Source organism: Psittacula echo (assembly GCF_963264785.1).
Source record: "Psittacula echo genome assembly, chromosome: 1".
In the NCBI taxonomy this organism is placed as follows: Eukaryota; Metazoa; Chordata; class Aves; order Psittaciformes; family Psittacidae; genus Psittacula; species Psittacula echo.
This window is the reverse complement of record NC_137735.1, coordinates 137,951,660-137,972,048: the sequence shown is the minus strand read 5'-3', so window position 1 is coordinate 137,972,048 and position 20,389 is coordinate 137,951,660. Positions and strand designations below refer to the sequence as shown.

General features: G+C 38.1%; 1 protein-coding gene across 1 annotated transcript in view; it reads left to right on the top strand.

Moving 5' to 3' along the window:
• Positions 1-472: 472 nt before the first annotated feature.
• LRRK2 (leucine rich repeat kinase 2) overlaps positions 473-20,389 on the top strand; it is a gene marked incomplete at both ends in the record, with an annotated part of 72,402 nt that continues 52,485 nt past the window's right edge. The window contains 9 exons of the mRNA XM_080628706.1: positions 473-632; positions 715-800; positions 4,950-5,056; positions 9,135-9,223; positions 11,323-11,457; positions 13,124-13,258; positions 15,627-15,758; positions 18,565-18,684; positions 19,824-19,948. Coding sequence (XP_080484832.1) covers positions 473-632; positions 715-800; positions 4,950-5,056; positions 9,135-9,223; positions 11,323-11,457; positions 13,124-13,258; positions 15,627-15,758; positions 18,565-18,684; positions 19,824-19,948 — 1,089 coding nt within the window. The remainder of the gene's footprint in view (positions 633-714; positions 801-4,949; positions 5,057-9,134; positions 9,224-11,322; positions 11,458-13,123; positions 13,259-15,626; positions 15,759-18,564; positions 18,685-19,823; positions 19,949-20,389) is intronic.

The window sequence follows — 20,389 nt, the reverse complement described above, 5'->3', positions numbered from 1 at the left end:
CATGTTTTCTTCTTAAACAATACCAAAAAGAGAAGACAACTCCCACATCACCGATGTATCCCGCTATTCCCACCCTCACCTCAGTCAGCAGCACCCCCGCCAGACCCTTTTATAGCACGGCAAGCACGACGGGGCGGAACCTGTGCTCCAGCTCTGCGACTGTATTGGGTAGCTGTGCTGTTAATCACCGGAACTTGCAACCTGCCAGCGCGCTTGGTTCTCCTTGTCGGCCTCTTGCTTAAGTGACTCGGGCTCCCTCTAGGGGCAATGGCGGTGCGCCCGTGAGGGCTGACCCGTCCCTGGGTCCCCGGCGCGGCGGGAGGGAGGGGCGGCTCAAAACCGCCCGGTGACGCCGGACGGCACTGCGAGCGAGGCGGCGCGACAGGCCCGCGCCGTTCAGCCCTCGTCCCGGCGGGCCGCGGTGGCCGGCGGATGGGGTGAGGCGCCCGCCGCAGCGGGCAGAGGGTCGGCCATGGCCAGCGCCGGCTCTGAGGAGGGGGAGGCAGCGGCGAGGGAGGAACAAGCCCTAAGGAAGCTGGTCGTCCGGCTCCAGAACGTCCAGGAGAGGAAGCGGCTGGAGACGCTGGTGCAGACCCTGAGCGACTTGCTGGAGCTGGCGGCCCGGCAGAGCGGTAAGGCGCGGGGGACCCTGCCCGACCCTGCCCTGCCCCGCCCCGCCGGTGGCTAACGCGGCCTGTCCGTGTCCCCTCACAGCCCCCCGGCTCTTCAGCGGCAAGAACGTCCACGTGCCCCTGCTGCTGGTGGTGGACCTGTACCCGAGAGCGGCGGGCGTGCAGCAGGTAAGGGCGCCCGGTCCGCGCCGCTCCGGCTTTGCTCCTTGAGATGAGCCGGTCCCGCGGTTCTTTCCTGGAATAAAAGTTGCCGCTCGGCTTGTTTGTTTCTTTTTAACTTGCTCTGGCCCAGGCCTCTTTGTGAAGTGCTGCTGGTCTGTAACAGGGCGCAGTATCCGCTCGCATTTAAAGGGACAAGTGTTCCAGCTTGCTGCGGGTACCGCTCGTTGCATTTCTATGTAAAGAGCAGAAGGTGAAGTAGAAAATAAAAAATAAGTAATGTGAACACTGTATGACATAGGCTTCTAAATTGCCAGTTATGTTTTCTAATGTATTTTCGACGTGACAGTATTGAATTCTGGCAGGGTTAGACAAGCTTCTGAACAGCAGAATTTTACAATATGAATTCGTACATATGTAGCCCTATCCTGGAGAGTTGTACTAGCCCAGCTATTTTTTTTTCAGGGGGGAGGGCGATTCTTTTGCCCACGAGTAGGTTCTTAACTTTAAGGCTCTGCTTGGCTGCTCCTGTAACTTAACATTGGCCCATTTAGATTAGGTGTGGCACTTGAACAATTTGATGTTATAGTTATGGTACGGCTGCCAGATTTGTCATATGGAACAGCTCCTTCCTGGCAGGTATATATTAATTTCTGACTATGTTGTGCTTAAAAGATGTTTATAATCTCTTTTACTTTTTTTCAATTCAAATAGAAGACAAAACACAAACTATATTGCAAATGCCTCTTAAACAATTATATATTTTAAGGTGGGGTTCTTTTGTCTAGTAGAACTTAGCTGGAGGTCAAAAGATTAAAATATGAAATAGTACTTGGGTAGTGATTATCCTGAAACAACAGTAATCCCAGGTTTCCTTTGGAGATTACAAATCTGTGCAGACTGAAGTTTTAAGTTATTTTACAGTTCAATTGTCAGGTCATTAAGAAATACAGAAGGAAGAATAAGCAGTTATTTTCAGGATAAGGCATATTTTGTATACAGTAATTTGCAAAACCACTGTCCAGAAGTTTAGATGAGGAAGTAAAAATTATGAAATCCAACCACAATCAGAAGTAGGTGTGAAATGACAGCGCAAGAGTCTCAGAAGTGCACTAGGAAGATAGTGATTTTCATTTTAACCATGTTAAAGAGCCTCACTGAAAAAATGTAGAATTTTAAACTGAGTTTACTCTTCTCTCTGCCTACACTTGCAGTTGTAACAGTGTATCAGTTTAGACGGTTTAGAGCTCCTTTGCATTATTGCATATTAAAGTGTGAAATTCATAGCCAATACAAAGGTCAAATGCCGTTCTTCACAAAAATGTCATAGGCAGCTCTTCCTTCACATTCGGTTGTGATGTTTACAAACATCCACAATATGTTAGTAGAGCTGTCTTCTTGCTTCACTCACTGTGATTCATTTACAGTCTTTGTGAATACACAATCCTCACTTTATAGCAGCAATGGAGTAATGTGGTCCTGATTTCAGTGCAGTCTTTTCACACTGCTGATGAATTTTCATTGAATAAGTGTATTAATCAACCTCTTCTGGTTGGTTGGTTTTTTGGTTTTGTAATATATTTGACTCGCATAAGAGAATAAACACGGTAAGAGATATATCTGAAGTGAGGATTTTCTTTCCCTCCCCTCCTTAACTGCTTTCAAAGCTTCACATTGTGCTGCTGTTCCACTGGCTTGTATGGAGTAAGTTTGCTTAACCCTGCAAGCTTCTTTAGAAGTAGGATGGTACCAGGCTGAAAAGTCAATAGTTCCTTAAAGTAAAATAGATGTCTTTAAGTAAATATGGTAGTTTCTTAGCACAGTTACTCTGGCAATGATTGGAGCACCTTAGAAACTCTAGAGCAAATTATGTTTACTCTTGAGTAAAGAGCAGTCAGCAGAGCTTTATGGTGTCATGTAGAAGGTGTGACCTAATGTAATATAAATTCATTGCATGCTAGAAATGAAAAGGGTCTGATTTAAAAATAACAGCATTTCAATGCTGCCACCAGCTGTTTTTGTGTATAGGGACCTGTTTGAGTGTTTATAAGAATGTCTTTGTTTACTGTTTTCATTCGGTTTGGTTTTTCTTTTCCTTGTGGCCTTTAAGATTTCTGTTATTTAAAAGACCCTTACTTTTTTACATAATTATTTAACAGATAATAAGCTTTCTATTGTCTCAGGTTGTGATTTTAATATTGTGAAATAGACCACATCTCAGCAAGTCAGATGTTTCCAGTGGTCTTCTCTGGATCCACAGTTCTTATAAATGTTTGTTGATACTTGGAGTCACAAGAATAAAAAAAAATGTTTAAAGGAAATAAAAAAATCATCAGAAACAGTTTTAATACAGAAAGGAATTTTTTAAAGTCATTAAGCTAATTTTCAGTAAGTTCTAAGTTTTACAAGAACAGTTAGGATGGCATGAAGTGGGAATTTTAAGATGTTATCTAAGCAAAACACAGTGAATGAGTTAGTGGTCACCTCTACAATGTCTTTGCCATGCAGAGCTGAAATTTGTACCTAACTGATAACCTGTTTTGCTTGAAATATGGAAACTTAGGTAATTACATATCCTCCTCTCAGAGAGGACTGATGGTTGCTGAGACTATTCTTTGCACCTATGTTTAGTCAGGACACAGACCAGCTAAATCTTCCTGAGTGTCCACAGTAATAGTCTCATGTACAGCAAGCCAGCTTGCGATCCCAGGAAGAGAAGAGCATGGAAATTGGCTTGTGGTCAAGTTCAATCTGCAGACATTAAGGTTGTAATTGGCTGATAACATTTGGCTGTGCAAATCTAAACGGAAACAGAGCTACTGCAGACAGTGTGAACATGGCCCATGTAACCAAGTACGTGGAAGATAAAAGCAGAATTCTGGTTCCCAGGGAGCTACATCATCATTTTCATACTTGCCAAAGCTGTGATGAAAGCTGTCTAGATTCAACCCTATGCTGTTCCTATGGGTGTCTCTACACTATCAGACTTGCAGTTTCATGTCTCTCGTCCTAAAAACTGCAGGGTTAGAGATCATGCACTTCCCATGCACTTTGCAATTAAAGTCTTTGGAGGTAGCCATTTACATTCCTGTTGTTGGCTGTCCTGTCTTGACCCTTTTGCTTCACATAACTCTTCTGCTGGAAACTGATCCAGTTACACATAGAGTTTTTGAGCCATACTTAGATTGTCTCCTTTGTTGACCCTATTCTTAAAGCACACAGACCTACTTCCACTTTATTTTTTGCTTTTTATTTATATGGCTAAGGAAACCTTTATGCCTTGTTTTCATTCCTTTTTGTAAGATCTGTTTCATCTTGGCTTTTGACTTTGCTTAGTTCACTTCTTGCCTTTCAATGCAGCAGGGTTTTCTTGCTCATCAGTTAATCCTTTGTACAGATTTTGCTTACTGCATCCCCACTAAAGCCCCTTCAGTCATATCACCCTGGAGGTGTTCATAATACATCAGATTCATCTAATAGAGAAGACCAAAGTGGAACACTTTTTTTGTTTTTGCATTATTTAGTGATGTGTGAAAGTCAAAAGAATTTGCGTAGGATAGGTAGTTATTAATAACAAGCATATTTGGTTTAGTTCGTCTTTCCTTATGATCTCAAAACTTTCACTGCCTTCATTACATTTTGAAAGCACGCAATACTGAGGATGGCGAGATTATGAAATATATAGTATTGTTTAGGTATCTCATCCCCATTTAAACATTGGGCACCTTTAAAAACCTGTCTTTTCTCCTTATAATTTGCAATTAAATGGCAGATTCTTATGGAAACACCCATTCTTCAATAAAGCTAAACTACCTGTAATAGTGCAGTGGTCTTTCCGGCCCATAAAGACATACATACTATGGATCTCTGTCAGCATATCTTTTAACTGTGTGTCCTTCATCCTCAAGCAGTGCTGAAGCACATTGAGAGTGATGTGTTACTGCAAGCAGTGCATTCAGAATCATTAGCATATCTGGTTTACCTTCGTCTTTTCACTTTTTATGTCATTTGTCTTCTGTGTTAATTAATTTTCCCTTAGTGATTTAACAAGATAACTTTTTGTAACATCCTTCTTGCAAAAACCAAGAATGTTAGAAGACAACATTGATGTTTCAAATAGAATATCTCTCCTAAAATAGCTATATTTTTGTTTTACAGATGGGTTGGTCACTTCTTTGTAAATTAATAGAAATTTGTCCAAGTACTCTACAGAACATAGCTCCTAAGGATGTTGGGAAGGACTGGGAAGTACTGGGTGTTCACCAGTAAGTATTTTGTATATAAAGAGTCTTCTGGAATGAGTGGTTATCATGACAACATATATGTGCAATGAAATATATTTATAGAAATTTGTTACATCAGCTTCTAAATGGTTCAAGATTTTTGTGGGGTTTTTAAGCCTTCAGAATGGGAGAATCATGCAAGCAGGGATTTTGCCTGTGTGTACAAGTACCTGGTGGAGAAAGTAAAGGAGACAAGCAGGCTCTTCTCAGTGGTGCCCAGTGACAGGATGAAAAGTAATGGGCACAAACTGAAATATAGAAAATTAAACATTAAAATGTTAAACATAAAAAAACTCCTTAAACATTAAAAAACAAGCAAATTTTTTTTTTTAACTTTCAATTTTTGTTGTGAGGTTGATCAAACACTGGACCAGGTTGCCCATAGAGTTTGGAGTTTGTGAGAGGTTGCAAAGTTTCAAACCTTATAGATACTCAGAACCTGACTGGACGTGGCTCTAAGCAATTGGTTGTAGTTGACCCTCCTTTTAGCTGGAGAGTTGAAATAGGAGACCTCCAGAGGTCCATGCCAAGTTCAACAATGCTGGGATTCTCTGGTTATCAATGTCTTCCATTTTAATAGACAGATGCAGTATTACCCAGATGGTTGTGCGCGTGTTTTCTTTCCAAATATGAGGAATTGTATCCACAAGCCTAAAATAGCGTGGATCGAGACGAGAGGTGTTTGTCACACCTAATCTTACTGTCTAAAAAGTAAGCACTAAACCAGGTCTTCTCAACTACCTGTGAAGTAAGTGGACACAATTACCTGCAGAGAGCGTAGTCTGTTCCATCCTTTTAGTAAATTATCCAGGAGCAAATTGTGGTTTGGACTTGCTCATCTCTGTCCATTAACTGTTGAGGGAGCCTAAGCAGCTCGTTTCTGGACAGCTGTGGTTAGATGGGATGAAAACCCACACAGATTAGGTCTATAGCTGTCACGTAGCACAAATGGTAATTGTAGATGTAGATGATACAAATGGGGAAGAAGAGCTTGGATAGATGTTCTTTGTTCATATTGCTCATTCAGGGCTGATAATGACAGCAAGAAGGTGCAGCCTTATAACTCACCTAGTGAATATGTCTCTGCCTTTATAGTCTTCACCATACCTTTCCTTAGAAAGGTTGCTGTCATAAGATCATTTGCATGAAGATGCAGCTTGGGTTTGTGGGGTTTTGCTTGTTCATCTTATGGTGGCTAGAGTACATGGTCAGTAGGTGAATGAACTCCCTTAAAAGAAGTGCGGGCAATTTTTGTTAGAAAATGAAAGTGATTTTGGTTGCTTTTTATGAGCAAGAAACAAGAAGCTAGTTACAATTTCTTTGGCAGCTTAAAGACGTGTTAACTGAGAGCTATTCTGAGACTTAGAGCTATGGCTGTTTATTCTGGGTCCCAGAAAAATTATCTTTTGGGGCTGATCTTTCCCCATAGCCTCTTCAGAGTCCACACAGTGCATGCGGTTGAACAAAGCATCCTTTTCAAGTTCAAACTTCGCAAAGAATCTGTTAATAACATTACTGTACACAATTCCTTTCCACTACCAGTATTTTAGCCAACTGTGTGTCCCTGTCTGACATGTTGACAGTTTTTCTTGCTGTGGAGAAACTTGTTCATAGTGAGGGAGTAAGCTCAGACATTTCTGTCAATGCCAAAGACAGAGCAAACCAGCCAAATTATATTTCAGGTTCCTTGTAGGTGGATTGGACTACTACTGTGCATTAATACCATGATGAATATGGACTCTTTGCAGCAAGGCAGGAGACAGCTATGGTAGAGAATAAAAGTTCTTTATTTGTTTTTTGGGGGCTTTTTTTTCCAAGAGATTTTCACTTTCATGTGTTTATTTTAGAACAGAAATCTTAAGTGGGGAAAAAGCATTTTGTTCATTTCTGTCAACCATGGGCCAACTTGACCACATTACAATTGTGTTTAGAAACAGTAGTTTCATATTGATGTCAATGTTCTTGACAGGCAGTGTGATAATTAGTCACTGTTACTGTGAGGAGAAAGGAGGGAAATTCCTTCAGTGTATTGGCATCTTCTTTACAAGCTCAGAGACTTCATGAGATGTTTTGTAATCTCTTATGTTAAACTCTCATACACTCAATGAGGTTTAGAAGATTTTACGTCCTCATTCTTGGTTATACTTGAAATGAGAGGGTGCATGTAGGGAATTTTCTCCTTGTATGGGACATGCTTTAGTGTATGATTATTTTACCCTGCAGTAGTATACTGAGTCAGCTCATGTCTTATATTTATCATTTATATATCAGCATTTGCCTGAAACAGACCACCCTGTACTAAATGGCCTCTTCCCAAAGCAGTGTTTCTTCCCCACAGCAGAAATAATGAGTCATTGACAAGGCAGACAGGGAGAGATGTTTAGTAGCTCCAGAGCATTTCGTATCTCAGTGGGGTTTTCCATTCATGCGAAGTGTAAAGAGCAAGGAAGTCTAAGCCACAGCTACTTATGGAGTAAAGAGGTGAAGGAATCTTTACCCCATGTACAGTTTCTACACATGTATGCATATGCACACACACCTGCCACCACACAGTAAAATGCATTAGTAATGCTTAAGACTAGAACACTTTAATCAGGGTGTTAAAGCAGATTTAAGAGTGTCTGTTTAGCTACTCTACCAGCTTGGTTAGAGTGGCTCTTGTTTTTTCCTTGATTCATCATCCTACTACTTAGATCCATACAAGTGGGCTGTATGCTGGGACAATAAATTGCCTCAGGACTGAAAACCCAGATACCACCATCTGTCCTTGTCTGAGTTGAAGTCCAGAGTATGCATGCAGAAAATTCAGTGAGGTAGCTTTTAAGTGCTGCTTTTTGTTTTTCAAGAGAGGTCAAGAATATTGCTAAAGTATTGCAAACTACTGCACAATCCATTTTTATTAGATATTATATATACAAAGACTCACATTTGAAGATTATTAAGATTGCAGAATCAAGTTCTCCAAAATCATGAAAATAAAAAAAAGAAGATTTCTTTAGGGTTGTTTTTTTGTGTGTGTGTGTAAGCCTATCCATTTTTATCTAGTTTTTAATTACACAGTCTGGATTTTTCCCCTCCCCTTTTGAGATACGCTTCTTTCAGTGCAAAGTTAATGATTACATATTTTCTGTCCTCAGCATCCTTCAGTGTTTGCCCCACTGCCTTATTTACTGTATGCTAGCGATACCTTGTCTGAAAACTGGCCTATTCATTTTCTTCTCAGCTTTTCTTAGTGTTCATAAGTATTGTCTAGAGCTTTTAAGATTTTGTTTATTGAGAAGGTGTAATGGATTTGTGATCACTGTATTACAGATGGTAGTTCAGGCAAAGTATGTTTAAAGTACCAACTGATTTTTGAGTGCCCAGTTTGATACATGCACTGGATTTTTCAGAGTACTTCTTATTGTTTCACTTTCTCTGTTTAAAAGGTCAACTGTGGTTGGCTCTGATGCAGCATTTCACAGGTCTCAGGTTGGTCCACCCGGAAAGTAAGGAGGCTGCAATGGGCAGTTTATGAAATGTTTCTTTTTAGTGATTTGTCCAGGATTCCACAAGTGCTAATGTGGTGGAAACGTAGATAGGGTAGAGTTCTTCAAGATGCTGTTCAGGCTCTTTCGCTGGGAAGCTGCTGCTTCTCTTCCAACAAAACCATGGTCATTCACTGTAACTTAGCTCTTGCTATGCACAGAACAGTGCTGGACTGTCCACAGTCTGCTATGCTCCACAACCCTGCTTCCTGTAGAGTAACTCCATCCTGAATAAGACTTGTCCTCTGTAGAATTTATATAACTAATTAAAAATTAAAGTAAATTTAATAAATTATGCATCATTTTTAATGAAGTATGATAATAGGTAAAATACCAACATTATTTTATTGCTAACTTGAAAAAAACATAAACTGAAATTAAAGTTTAAAAAATAAAAATTGGAAGTTTTTTTAAGCTTTTGCTAATTTCTGTAACTATTTCCTTTTTAATGAAAAAGTTTGATAAAATTTTGTGTATGTTAATATTTCTTCAGCCATAACTCTTTTTTCTTTTTCTTTTTTTTTAATTTTTAGACAGATTCTTAAAATGCTTACAGTTCACAAAGGAAATATAAGTCTCTCAGTAATAGGACTGAAAGCATTGAATCTACTCCTCATGTCAGGTATTGTGTGGTTTACTTTCCTACTTTGTCTAAGCCTTTAAAGCACAAAACTGTGGTATGAAGTGTGTGACTGTACATGTCAAACCTGATTTTTCTGTCTTGTTTTACTCTGTGAAGTCACTTGTCGTTTGCACTTTCATATGAAATAATAAGAGTACTGCTTTGCATCTTTTTTACCCACCTAGAAATGATTCTCCAAATTGCAAAGCTGTGAAGAATATGACCAATTAATTTTGCCAACTTGTTATTAGAATAGACACAAATACTTGCTGTGAGGTAGTTGAGTAAAATAACTAAAAGCTAATTTTTTCTTACCTAAATATAAATTTGGTGACCTTCTGACTTGCTTTTTTTAGTACTGGTTAATACTTTTGAAAACAGTAAATCATCTCTGACATTCTTGTTATTTTGCTTTGCAGAGACCTAATCTTGCCAGGTACTGAGAACTTTCCTCATTTCCTCGTGCTGAGATTCTTGACCTTCTGTTGAAATTAAAGAGAAACCTTAAAGGAGAGATTATGCATTATGCTATTTTAGTCAAGCTAGCATACAATATTAACACAAATTGTTGTTAGGTTAGGAATTCTTCCATTGACTTTAACAGGCTCTAGAATCAGCCTTATTTACGAACTAAGGATTAGACTTGAGTTAAAGGCAATCCAGCTGTCCAGTGTTCTGCTGTCAGCAGTAGAGCAAGACAGGCACTTTCAGGGGATAGTTCATGCTATTAATTTGTTTACTATACAAGATCAGTTATCTCTTGAACCTGTTTTCCTCTCCCTTTTGATTGTTGAGAGGTCTGGAGGACTAGCTTAGACTGGACACCTAAATTTTTATCTGCTGAAGTTGGCTAATATAGGTCTCGTTATAAAGCACTCTTTTCCTCTCCCTTTTGATTGTTTTCCTCTCCCTTTTGATTGTTGAGAGGTCTGGAGGACTAGCTTAGACTGGACACCTAAATTTTTATCTGCTGAAGTTGGCTAATATAGGTCTCGTTATAAAGCACTACACTGTGTGATTAATAATAATAATAGCAAAATCTGGCCATTAGTGAGTAACTGTAATAAACAGCTTCTTTCTTTTAATTGTGAGGTATCGTAAAGGGTCCTAAACTGTTGACTGGATATTCCATAACAGGTATTCCTGTCTGCTATTCTTCTCAGCAGTTCATTAACCAAATTTTAATTCTCCTTTCAACTATCAGAAATTTTACCTTGTCAGAAAAATCTCTTCATTATTATTTCTTTCTGTATGTCTGTAAACTTGAATTGTGCTATGTCTGGAGCTTGAAGACCAGTGTGAATGCCTTCTAGAAAGTGCTTATTAAAAAAAAACAAAACCAAAACCAACCAAAACCCCCAAAATAATAACAAAAAGCAAAATAAAAAAAAACCCAGACAAAAAAAAATCCCACCCACCCTAGCTGCAGCTGAAACACTGCACAGGCATTCTGAATTCCACTGTTATTGCTGTAAGCTTGAAAAATTGTCATAAATACGAATCTTTTTGCCTGCACGTTATCAAGTAACAATGTTTTTCAGGATTTTTTAATATCATAAGAGCAACAGTGAGATTGGCTTTTCAGTTCTTTTTCAGGCCAAAGAGATGGCTGAGAGTGTGAGAATAGGGTTTCATTATACAGATGGACTAATTTCATGGTGACATATACATTTGAAATCTTCTCATTTTCCTCAGGCGGGGTAGTCCTGCCCTTTTTCTTCTATCAAATTTACTTCTTAGTGAAACCTTTCAGCTTGCTGTGTCTGTAAAAAGGGGGATGTTGGTGGGTTAATTTTATACCAGTTTAGTGTGTTGAAGTGGATCATTGAGAGGTCAGACAAGTACCAAAGCAATGCAAAGCAGGAGCAGGAGTGGAGACTATGTTGTTGGCAGTAATGTTTTGGAACATCTCAGTTGTATTGTAAAATACTACCTTAAGAGCTAACTTCCTCATGGATTATACAAAAACCTGGATTTCAGATGTTAGTAAATTTTAAGGACAGTATTAATGAATTTTGGATTTTAATGGTTAAGTACAATGCTTCAGTAAGAACATTGAGAACTCTTAAGTGCAACACGTAATCTTTTCTGCTATTCAGATGTAATTGCTTTCCTGCTCTTGGAGGAAGAAGTGGATGTGTTTTCCCTGATATTTAGTGCTATGCACACCTTCCCTAAAGATGAAGAGATCCAGCAACATGGATGTAAGGCATTACACAAACTTTTTGAGAAAGGTATGTATATCTTGTGATTTATTAAATATTATGTTAGAAAAATGTATGGGAGGGGACTGCAGATGTTTATTTGAATGCAATAAATGACTCCTTGCATTCCAAATTCTGTTTTCTATGTATTATATCTGTTCTTTAAATGAGTTAGCCCAAAGCAGGTTTTCCAAGTAATATCACAATGTTTCTGAATTAGAGCAATGACTATGAAAATCAAAATTCCTCTTTGTTTCTGACTCTAGAGTTAGCTGAAAAGATGGGATTCAGTGTTACACAGTAACACTAGAAAAAAGAGTAGTTACATTTGATTTTAATTATCAAAACCCATGATTGTTTATTTGAAGACTGGTAAATTTTAGTAATATGTAAACAATTCTAAATTCAAGCTAAATGTTTGCACTTAGAAAAATATGTGATTCTGCTTTTTATCCTGACAGTGCTAAAAGCTGAATATGTATCTGTGTGTTATTTCAGTGTTTCTTCTGAGAAAGGAAGTCAACATATTTTGAATTTCTGCAAAATTCTAAGGAACCGTGCATGTAATGGCCAGAAGGCCCATTGTAGCAGCCTTGCTTTGCATTGAGTTTCTTGGTTTAAAATAAATATTGAGAAATACAGCCAAGTCCGCTGTACTCCTTTGCTTCAAAGATAGTCTCCATTTCTTCAGATTTGTTCTTTCTGGCACCATTTTATGTTGCTTTTTCTAAGTCTTCCTCTCTGTGTGCCTTCAATGATCTTCTGCATTCCTTCCACTCTTCTACTCTCTTGAAATACTTTTGTCCTGCTCTATTTTCTCTTCAGTCTCCATAAAAGTCTGAGCTTCTTAGATTTTTCTGTGCATGTTTTTAATAAGTGCCTGATTTTTACGGATCTACAGATTGCTTCATCTTCTTCTTGATGGCAGTGCTACTGTAACAAGTTTCTAGGCTGCCCTTTGCTATGTTTTCCTGCTTCTGAGCAACCTTGTCAGTTATTGTAATGTGAATGTTTGCTTAACTTTAGCTTGAACCAGATTCAGAAAGTGATTCTGCTTACAAAATTTAAAATGTGGTGTTCTTTCTCAACCTGGATCACTTCCCTTATCTGGTTCATTGCACGGCTGCGCAGTTATGTCAGTACAAATAACAGAGGGCAGGGATGGAAAAACCTTAAGCCATTATTACAATATAGGTCAGATATTATTAAAGCGTGGCTGTAGTTTTCATGCAAAATCTCTATTAATAAAAAAAAAAAAGAAGTGGAAAAGTGAAACAAAATCATGGAGTATGCAAAATGGCATTACATCAAATTGGTTTCACTCTAAGCTTTAGCCTCTCCTTCACTTATATAATGTCTTGGTGAAGAACATCTGAAGTTAATTCTATGAAAAAAGGCTAAAAGACTTCTTGTAAAATGCTGATTCACAGGGAAGCATTTAAAAGTTATAGCTCGGTTACATAAAGTGTAATAATAAGTCTAATGCAAGGTGTGTTTTGTTCAGCTGTCAAATAAAGTGTAAGCTAGAAAAAGGTTTTTATAAAGTAGCTCAATTTTCAGTAAAAGCAGTCATAACTGTGAAAGATGCTGTGTATGGAGAGTACCTTACTTTCTGTAAAAATAATTGTCTTTTCTCATGTTGTACCAGGATATGAATTATTTCCTCAAAACGTATCTCTCTTGCTTTTCAATTTAGTTCCAGAAGAGCAGCTGACTGAATTTGTTGAAAGCAAAGATCATATGATCATACTGAAAGTATTTAAAGAGTTTCCAGAGAAGGAAGAGGTGATTCTTCCTGCACTTTATTCATTACATTCCTTAGCTGGTCCATGTAAGTGCATTATTGGAAGTTATTTTCAATTCCTCATTTCCCGTAGTGTACCTCAGCTCACCTCAGTCTGCAGTAACCTTTAGGTGACTGTAAAAAAAATCAGTGAGAACTTGTTGGGAGTTGCCAGTCAAATCACTTTTCTGTTTTCTTTGGGAATTACCGATTTATTATTTTTTGTGAGAAATTTTCATACTTATTCCTTCTGGTAAAACTGAAGTCTCTTATAAAGAACAGAAAGATTTTCTTCTGCTTGGAGTAAGTGGTAACAAAGACGCTTGAAAATTAAGATGTATTTATTGACTTTATTTATCTTCAGTGAGTTCGGGTAGCAGGTAAAGAACACTGTTGGCAGAGACTGTTCCACAAGGGGAAAATTATCCACACAAATATGCTCTCTGTAGTAAACAATTTTGGATATTGTTTACTATATAATATTTACCAAGTGAGCTCTCATGAGACCTCACTTGGAGTATTGTGTGCAGTTCTGGTGTCCTCAACATAAAAAGGACATGGAACTGTTGGAACAAGTCCAGAGGACGGCCACGAGGATGATCAGGGGAGTGGAGCACCTCCCATATGAAGACAGGCTGAGAAAGTTGAGGCTGTTCAGCCTGGAGAAGAGAAGGCTGTGTGGAGATCTCATAGCAGCCTTCCAGTATCTGAAGGGGGCCTACAAGGATGCTGGGGAGGGACTCTTCATTAGGAACTGTAGTGATAGGACAAGGGGTAAGAGGTTCGAACTCAAACAAGGGGAGTTTAGATTGGATATAAGGAAGAAATTCTTTACTGTGAGGGTGGTGAGACACTGGAATGGGTTGCCCAGGGAGGATGTGAATGCTCCATCCCTGGTGGTGTTCAAGGCCAGGTTGGACAGAGCCTTGGGTGACGTGGTTTAATGTGAGATGTCCCTGCCCATGGAGGGGGGTTGGAACTAGATGTTCTTAAGGTCCTTTCCAACCCTAGCTATTCTATGATTCTGTGATTCTATATCCAAAGACTATATTTGCGTATAGTCTTCTGAATATTTTAATATAATTGTCATCTGTAAAATGATAACTTACTGTGAAGTGATGAAGTACTATTTGTGGAACATACCTTTAAAAAACTGTTCTCAGCTGAGAATGACATGAATAAATTGCTGTCATCTAAAAGCATTGTGAAAGGTGCCTTCCCCCACTATCAAATGCAATGCTTCAGAAATGCTTCCCACTCAGCTTGCTTTTTCAACTTTTACAGACCATCATTATTTAATATTCAGAAGATCTTCTGCTTTTAAAAATACTAATTATCTTTAATAATACAGTTGTGAATATTCTTCTTATGTTGTATACAGAAAAGCCAAGCTGTGAAAAGAATGATTAAGAGATTTTATAGGCCTCAGGAGAGTCATGCCCTTGGAGTCAGTGACAGGACTTCTTTTAATTTGGGTCAGGATTTTGTCCAAGATTTTTTGGGGTTCATATTCTGTCTCATACCCTGGATAGACATACTAAAAGGATGCTTTCATACTCTGTACTACCATGATGGTGTTTTGCCTTAAATTATTTAATTGGCTTAATACGTAATTACTTAAATTATGTGGAATCACTTTGTCCTCTGTAGGAAAGGATGCATTCTGTCTCTTTACTGGCTCATTGTGAATGTTCTGTTGGTTTCTGTATCTGGCCTACGTAATAAGGAGTAAATAGTGATTCTGTGAAATACAGAATTTGCAATGACTTTCAAAATATTGCAGGAGCATTAGATGGACTTTTCTGTATCCTCAGGACAAAGTAGGCATACAGTAGAATTGATTTAAATAGAATGACTTGCTAACTTGCCCCGTGGAAAAGAAGGAAAACTTAGGAAAGCATAGAATCATAGAGTCATAGAATGGTTTGTGTTGAACATGATTGAATCAAATAAATTACATTTATTAAAAAAAAGATAAATTGTTTCTTAGTTTTATCTCCCCAGGAATATTACAGAAATACTATAAAATGTTTACCTGATCACAATCACGTGATAAACACCGTTTATAAGATTGAATTAATATTTATGAGACAATTTGTTTTGTTTTAAGAAAACAGTTACATAAGAATAATTTTGGGGAGGTTTCTGTTCCATGGCCTGGTATAGAATGGAACATATTCATGAGTGTTAATATAGGACTGTGAACTTCATGAATTATTTCTAAATATTGGTAGTCATTAAAGTCTTCTATGGCAATACCAAGAAAAAACAAATGCCACTTTTCTCTCAAGTTACAAGGCAGAAACTGAAACATCGGCCCAGTTTTCTAAATAAAGTAAGTGAAGTCTGAATTAGAATCCAATCAACATGAGGAGTTTTTTTCTTAACCAGTTTTTGTTTCTCTTTCGTTCTTTAGGCAGCAATGTTGAAGTGCTCATGTCTGGAAATGTTCGCTGCTACAATGTTGTAGTGGAAATGATGAAAAGTTTCCCTGATAGTGAAACAGTTCAGGAAGTGAGTTGCTGTTTGTTGCATAAGCTTACATTGGGTAAGTTCACAAAGTTGTTTGTGGTCAGCTTACTGTGACTGTGTAAGAGTTGGAGTTAACTGACAACAAGCATTACAGGCAATGAGTACTACTATTCCAGCTAATCCTCAGAGAGGTAAGCAGCTCTTTGTCTCTAATGATGTAAACAGACTGAGGTAGCACTGGCCACAGTCAATATGGTATCCTTTTGTGTTAAACATTAGTAACAATGAGAGAAGCTGCCATAAAAGACCAGACCAGGAAAAAAAAATGTGAGACGAAAGAATGGGAGAAGCAAAATATGAGAATGGGAGATCAGTAGACCCCATTCTATATAGAGGTACTATAGAAAGGAAGAAAATTCCTTCTGAATTAATTTTTTTTTGAAGTGGCAATGCTGAATGTGTATAAGAAACAACTGGTGCTGCAGAATTACGTGGGAGGTATTCTCCAAGACTGTGGTTTTCCTCCTTACAGTGCATTTACCTTCAGAGACATATGCTGCATTCCCCCCCAGCTATGGTGCCTGGCTTGGGGTCCCCTATGCTGCAGCAGTGAAAGAACCACTGGTCCCTGGACTTCCTTTGACTTGAGCAAAAGTACTTTGGTTGTCTGGGCTTACATGGGCTGGTATCACATCAAGAGAAATGATGGCAGTGTCGAAAAGGGATTTATTGTGCCTTCTAGCAGCTCTCTGCTCTCTCTTGCTACTATAATAAGCTGATCTGAGCAGTTGCCAAGGACCACATAATAGGATGTTCAAATGAAAATACATGTTTTTCCTCCTGCTGCATACAAAACCACTGTGAGTAGATGCCTGAGGAGCTACCACTCCATGCCAGATTCTTCTTCATCAAGGACTTAGCCAAGGTCTTTCTCATGAGTTACACTTCCCAATTTTTGAAGGTGGTGGCCTGAAGCTACTGCAGATGTTGGTGCCAGTGCATAACTCCTCTTAATCAAGTCATCCTTTCACTATCTCTTTCCACTTCTTCATGCAGATATTGTAGAAAATACAGATCAAACTAGACTGCATCCCAGAGCAGCTTCCAGTTCTTCTTCAGAAAGCCACGCAAAAATATCAAGAAAATGTGGAGGGGATTTGCAGGTTTTTGGCAAGAGGCGATGTTACCCTTGAATAGTTTCCTGTGCTAGGCTAGCTGCAGATAGGCAGGGAAAGGATGCATTTGTGGGGGCACAACATGTTGACATGCCTTGATCTTGCCCTAAGTGTACCTAAGTGCAGCCTGGTGTCAGTCACATGTTTGTCATGTATGCTGACCAACACGTAACAGTGGCAGTAAAGCAGCCACAAGATCCAGTTCTTCTTTCAGCATAAGAAATGTCTTTCATCTTAATAAGAAACCACTTCAGGAGTGTTATGGGAAGAGGTGTCCACAGCACCACACAGTTAGCTAAACAGGTGTGAAATTGCTAGGTGCTCTTGGAAATAATCTAGAGGATATCCATACAGCCAGTGTGGCTTCTCAAATTATTCTGATGGACACTGTCTTCCTAAACCCACGTTAACTGGAGTGAAATAGTAAAGTCAGGATCTATTGGTTTCCAAAATCACTATCATGTGTTCTTGCTAAATCGGGTAATGACCATTCTGAACTTGACTGTCATCAGAATTTAACTGACTGATGCCTTTTTTGCCAGCCACAAGTCCAACATAATTACTCATCACATAGTCTAAGACTATTAATTTTTGTAAGGTAACATATTTACACATTATAATCAAGAATTAAACAAAAACATTTCCATTAAAATATGGCAAGAAACAGCAATGCTGATATAACGTGACCACACTACTACAGACAGGGTAAGAAGAAAAATACTCTTTCCAGTCACACTTGTAATAAGTGTTAAGGCCAGGGTTTTAGAATGATGAATCTGGAAAGAACTTGGCTTAAAGTCTGATGTTAAGCATTCTATTAACTTGGTCTAATTGAACCAAATCATAAAATTTTGGGAGAGTTACTTATCTTCTGATGAAAAATCTAGACACTGAAGCTAGTCAGCACCTATAGAGCTCAGGACCAGAACAGAGGGAAATAGATGAGGTTAGCTTTTCTTCTGTATGTGATTACTTTTCACATTGCTAGTATGATTTTCATTTTTACTAATCAAGAATTAAACAAAACCAAATATCAAAATAGAAACCATAGCTCTTGAACTATTTTACAAAGTGAGTGTTGCTGTAATATTTTGTGCATGATATTTGTTTTTACAATAAATGGGAAAGTTATTTTCATTTGCTTGCTTTTTGCAAAATTCTTTATATTCAACCTATGATATAAAATACCGTACAGCCTATAATAAAAATTAGGCTTTGAATGCATTTATCTTTAAAGGGTAGTTCTTTCTACTATTTCAGAATATATACAGTCTGTATTTGTAATGCTGACCTTGATCTATTTAATGAGGAGGGCAAAACCAGAGAATAAATCACAGTTAAACCACTTGTTTGATAGGATAAAACAAATTATTGCAGGAATTCAAGACCAGAAAGCATTTGCTTCTTGGCAGGAAGTCTGTGATACACTGACTGTATTTTTCTTATTTTGATGACAATGTGCACTTCACTTTGCATTCAACCTCAGCCTTTTGTAAAACAAAGAAAACCACAAAGAACTTAGATCCCAATGTTTTTTTTTTCTTGACCTCTTTCTGCACAAATAAAACATTGTTGTGTCAAGGCCTGCAATAAGAAATCTAATGTTTGCTACAAAAAATCAGCATTGTGTGCTGAGAAAGTTATGTTAAATGCATATAAATCTCTAGATATGTGTTTATATTCATTTAATATCTTATGTATTTTCAGAAAATTTTTTCAATATCCTCGTATTACATAAGGTTCCAGAAGTCATTGTGAAGGCTGTTAAAACGTATCCTGAAAATGCTAAGTTACAAGCTGCAGCTCTCAGTTGTTTAGCTCTTCTGAGTGAGTAAATCTCTTCCCAAACACATAAATAACTTTATTTATCTGTCCACTTGTTATTTTTTTTTTATACTGGTAGTTTCCTGTAATCGTTTTGAACTCCATTTCTTTAACATGAAAGCCTCAAGCAGGGTAACTTTCACAGAGCTAGATTTCCTACATGCTTACAGTTTGCTGGTTTACTATGACATGACTGTGTTCATATCATATGCCCAACATCTTCACAGTGTTCAGAGCTTGTAAGTTATGTTGACAGGTCTTAACAAAGCAATCTGTTTTGTCATAGGCAAATATTGGATAATCCCTACTTAACATAAAATCTCTAGAGATAACACTAATTTGATTCTGTGTTTGCCATTTATGACAGTAATCACCATACTGTGGCAGTTGATAACACCAAATCAGTGCTTGTACTTGAGTCCTGAAATCAGTTAAAAGATTTAAACTTTTCCTTGTGTAAACTCCAGGTATTATTTTGAAACAGAAGTTGATTAGCTAGTGGCAAAAAGCTAGGGATTTGATCATTTTTGTCTTTGAGTAATTGTTCCATACAGAAGTCAGTAGAATAGCAAAGATTAGAAATCAGTACAACTCCAGGAAGCCTCAGACATTATGGTCAGTGTTGATACTTTTTTTTTTCTCCTAAATGCTGAAAAATCACAGGTATTAAATGATTTATTTGAAATTCTATTGCACACTGTGGGGCCAGATATCTCTCTGCAATTTGTGTCTCATTTTTTAATGGCACTGTTTCAGAGTGTAAATGGCTCTCTGATAAGTGGTTACATACAAATGAATCACAGTTACATTTTATGTCTGTGGTATTCTGTATGTAAATACACAACAAAAAATAGGATACACAGATCTTTTCAGAGGCTGAGCTTTGACTGATCTCTATGTACCTAATCCACTACAGCATAATTAAAGCTCTTAGTCCCTTTCTAATCTAAAAGACATTTTTCAAGTCTGTCATAGTGTTTATGTCAAAAGACTTCTCCCATCCCAGAAGACACTGATCCTCTGGCTGAGTTTCACACACAGGCAGCGTGAGCATGGCTTAACTTTCTGTGACTATAGGAAAGTTAAGACAGAAATGTTTTGTTTTCACAATAAGAATTTATTGTAGATATTTTATATTTCAGCTGAAACAATATTCTTAAACCGAGACTTAGAGGAAAGAAAAGAAGAGGAGGAAGAAGAAAAATTATGCTGGTTGGAAGCATGTTACAGAGCATTAGAACTGCACCGAAAAAACACAGATGTGCTGGTGAGAATTTCAGGATGATGGGGGTCTGGAAAGACTGCATTATGCATTAAATAAAATGTTTGACAACATCACTTTCTTCTGTATATCCTCGGTAAAACAAGGCCATAAGGACTGGATTAAAGTAAATCTTACCTTGCTTGCCTTTCTCATTTTTTCTTCATCTCAACTGGTTTCAGTTACTCCTGTGGACTAAATGCATGTGGTTACAATGAGGTTTGTTACCTGAAACTTTGGCCGCCCAAAGTTTGTTGTTTGTGTAGCTCCCCTATATGCAGTTGCAGAACACAGGCCCATCAACCAAAGAATTCATCTCTGCCTAGAATGGATATCAAAATGCAAATCAAATAATAATAATATGGCACATGTTTGTAACTCACTCCTATCCCAGCTAGAAAGACTGTGACAGTCCGCATCTTATTGTATTTCTGTGTAAAGAACCTT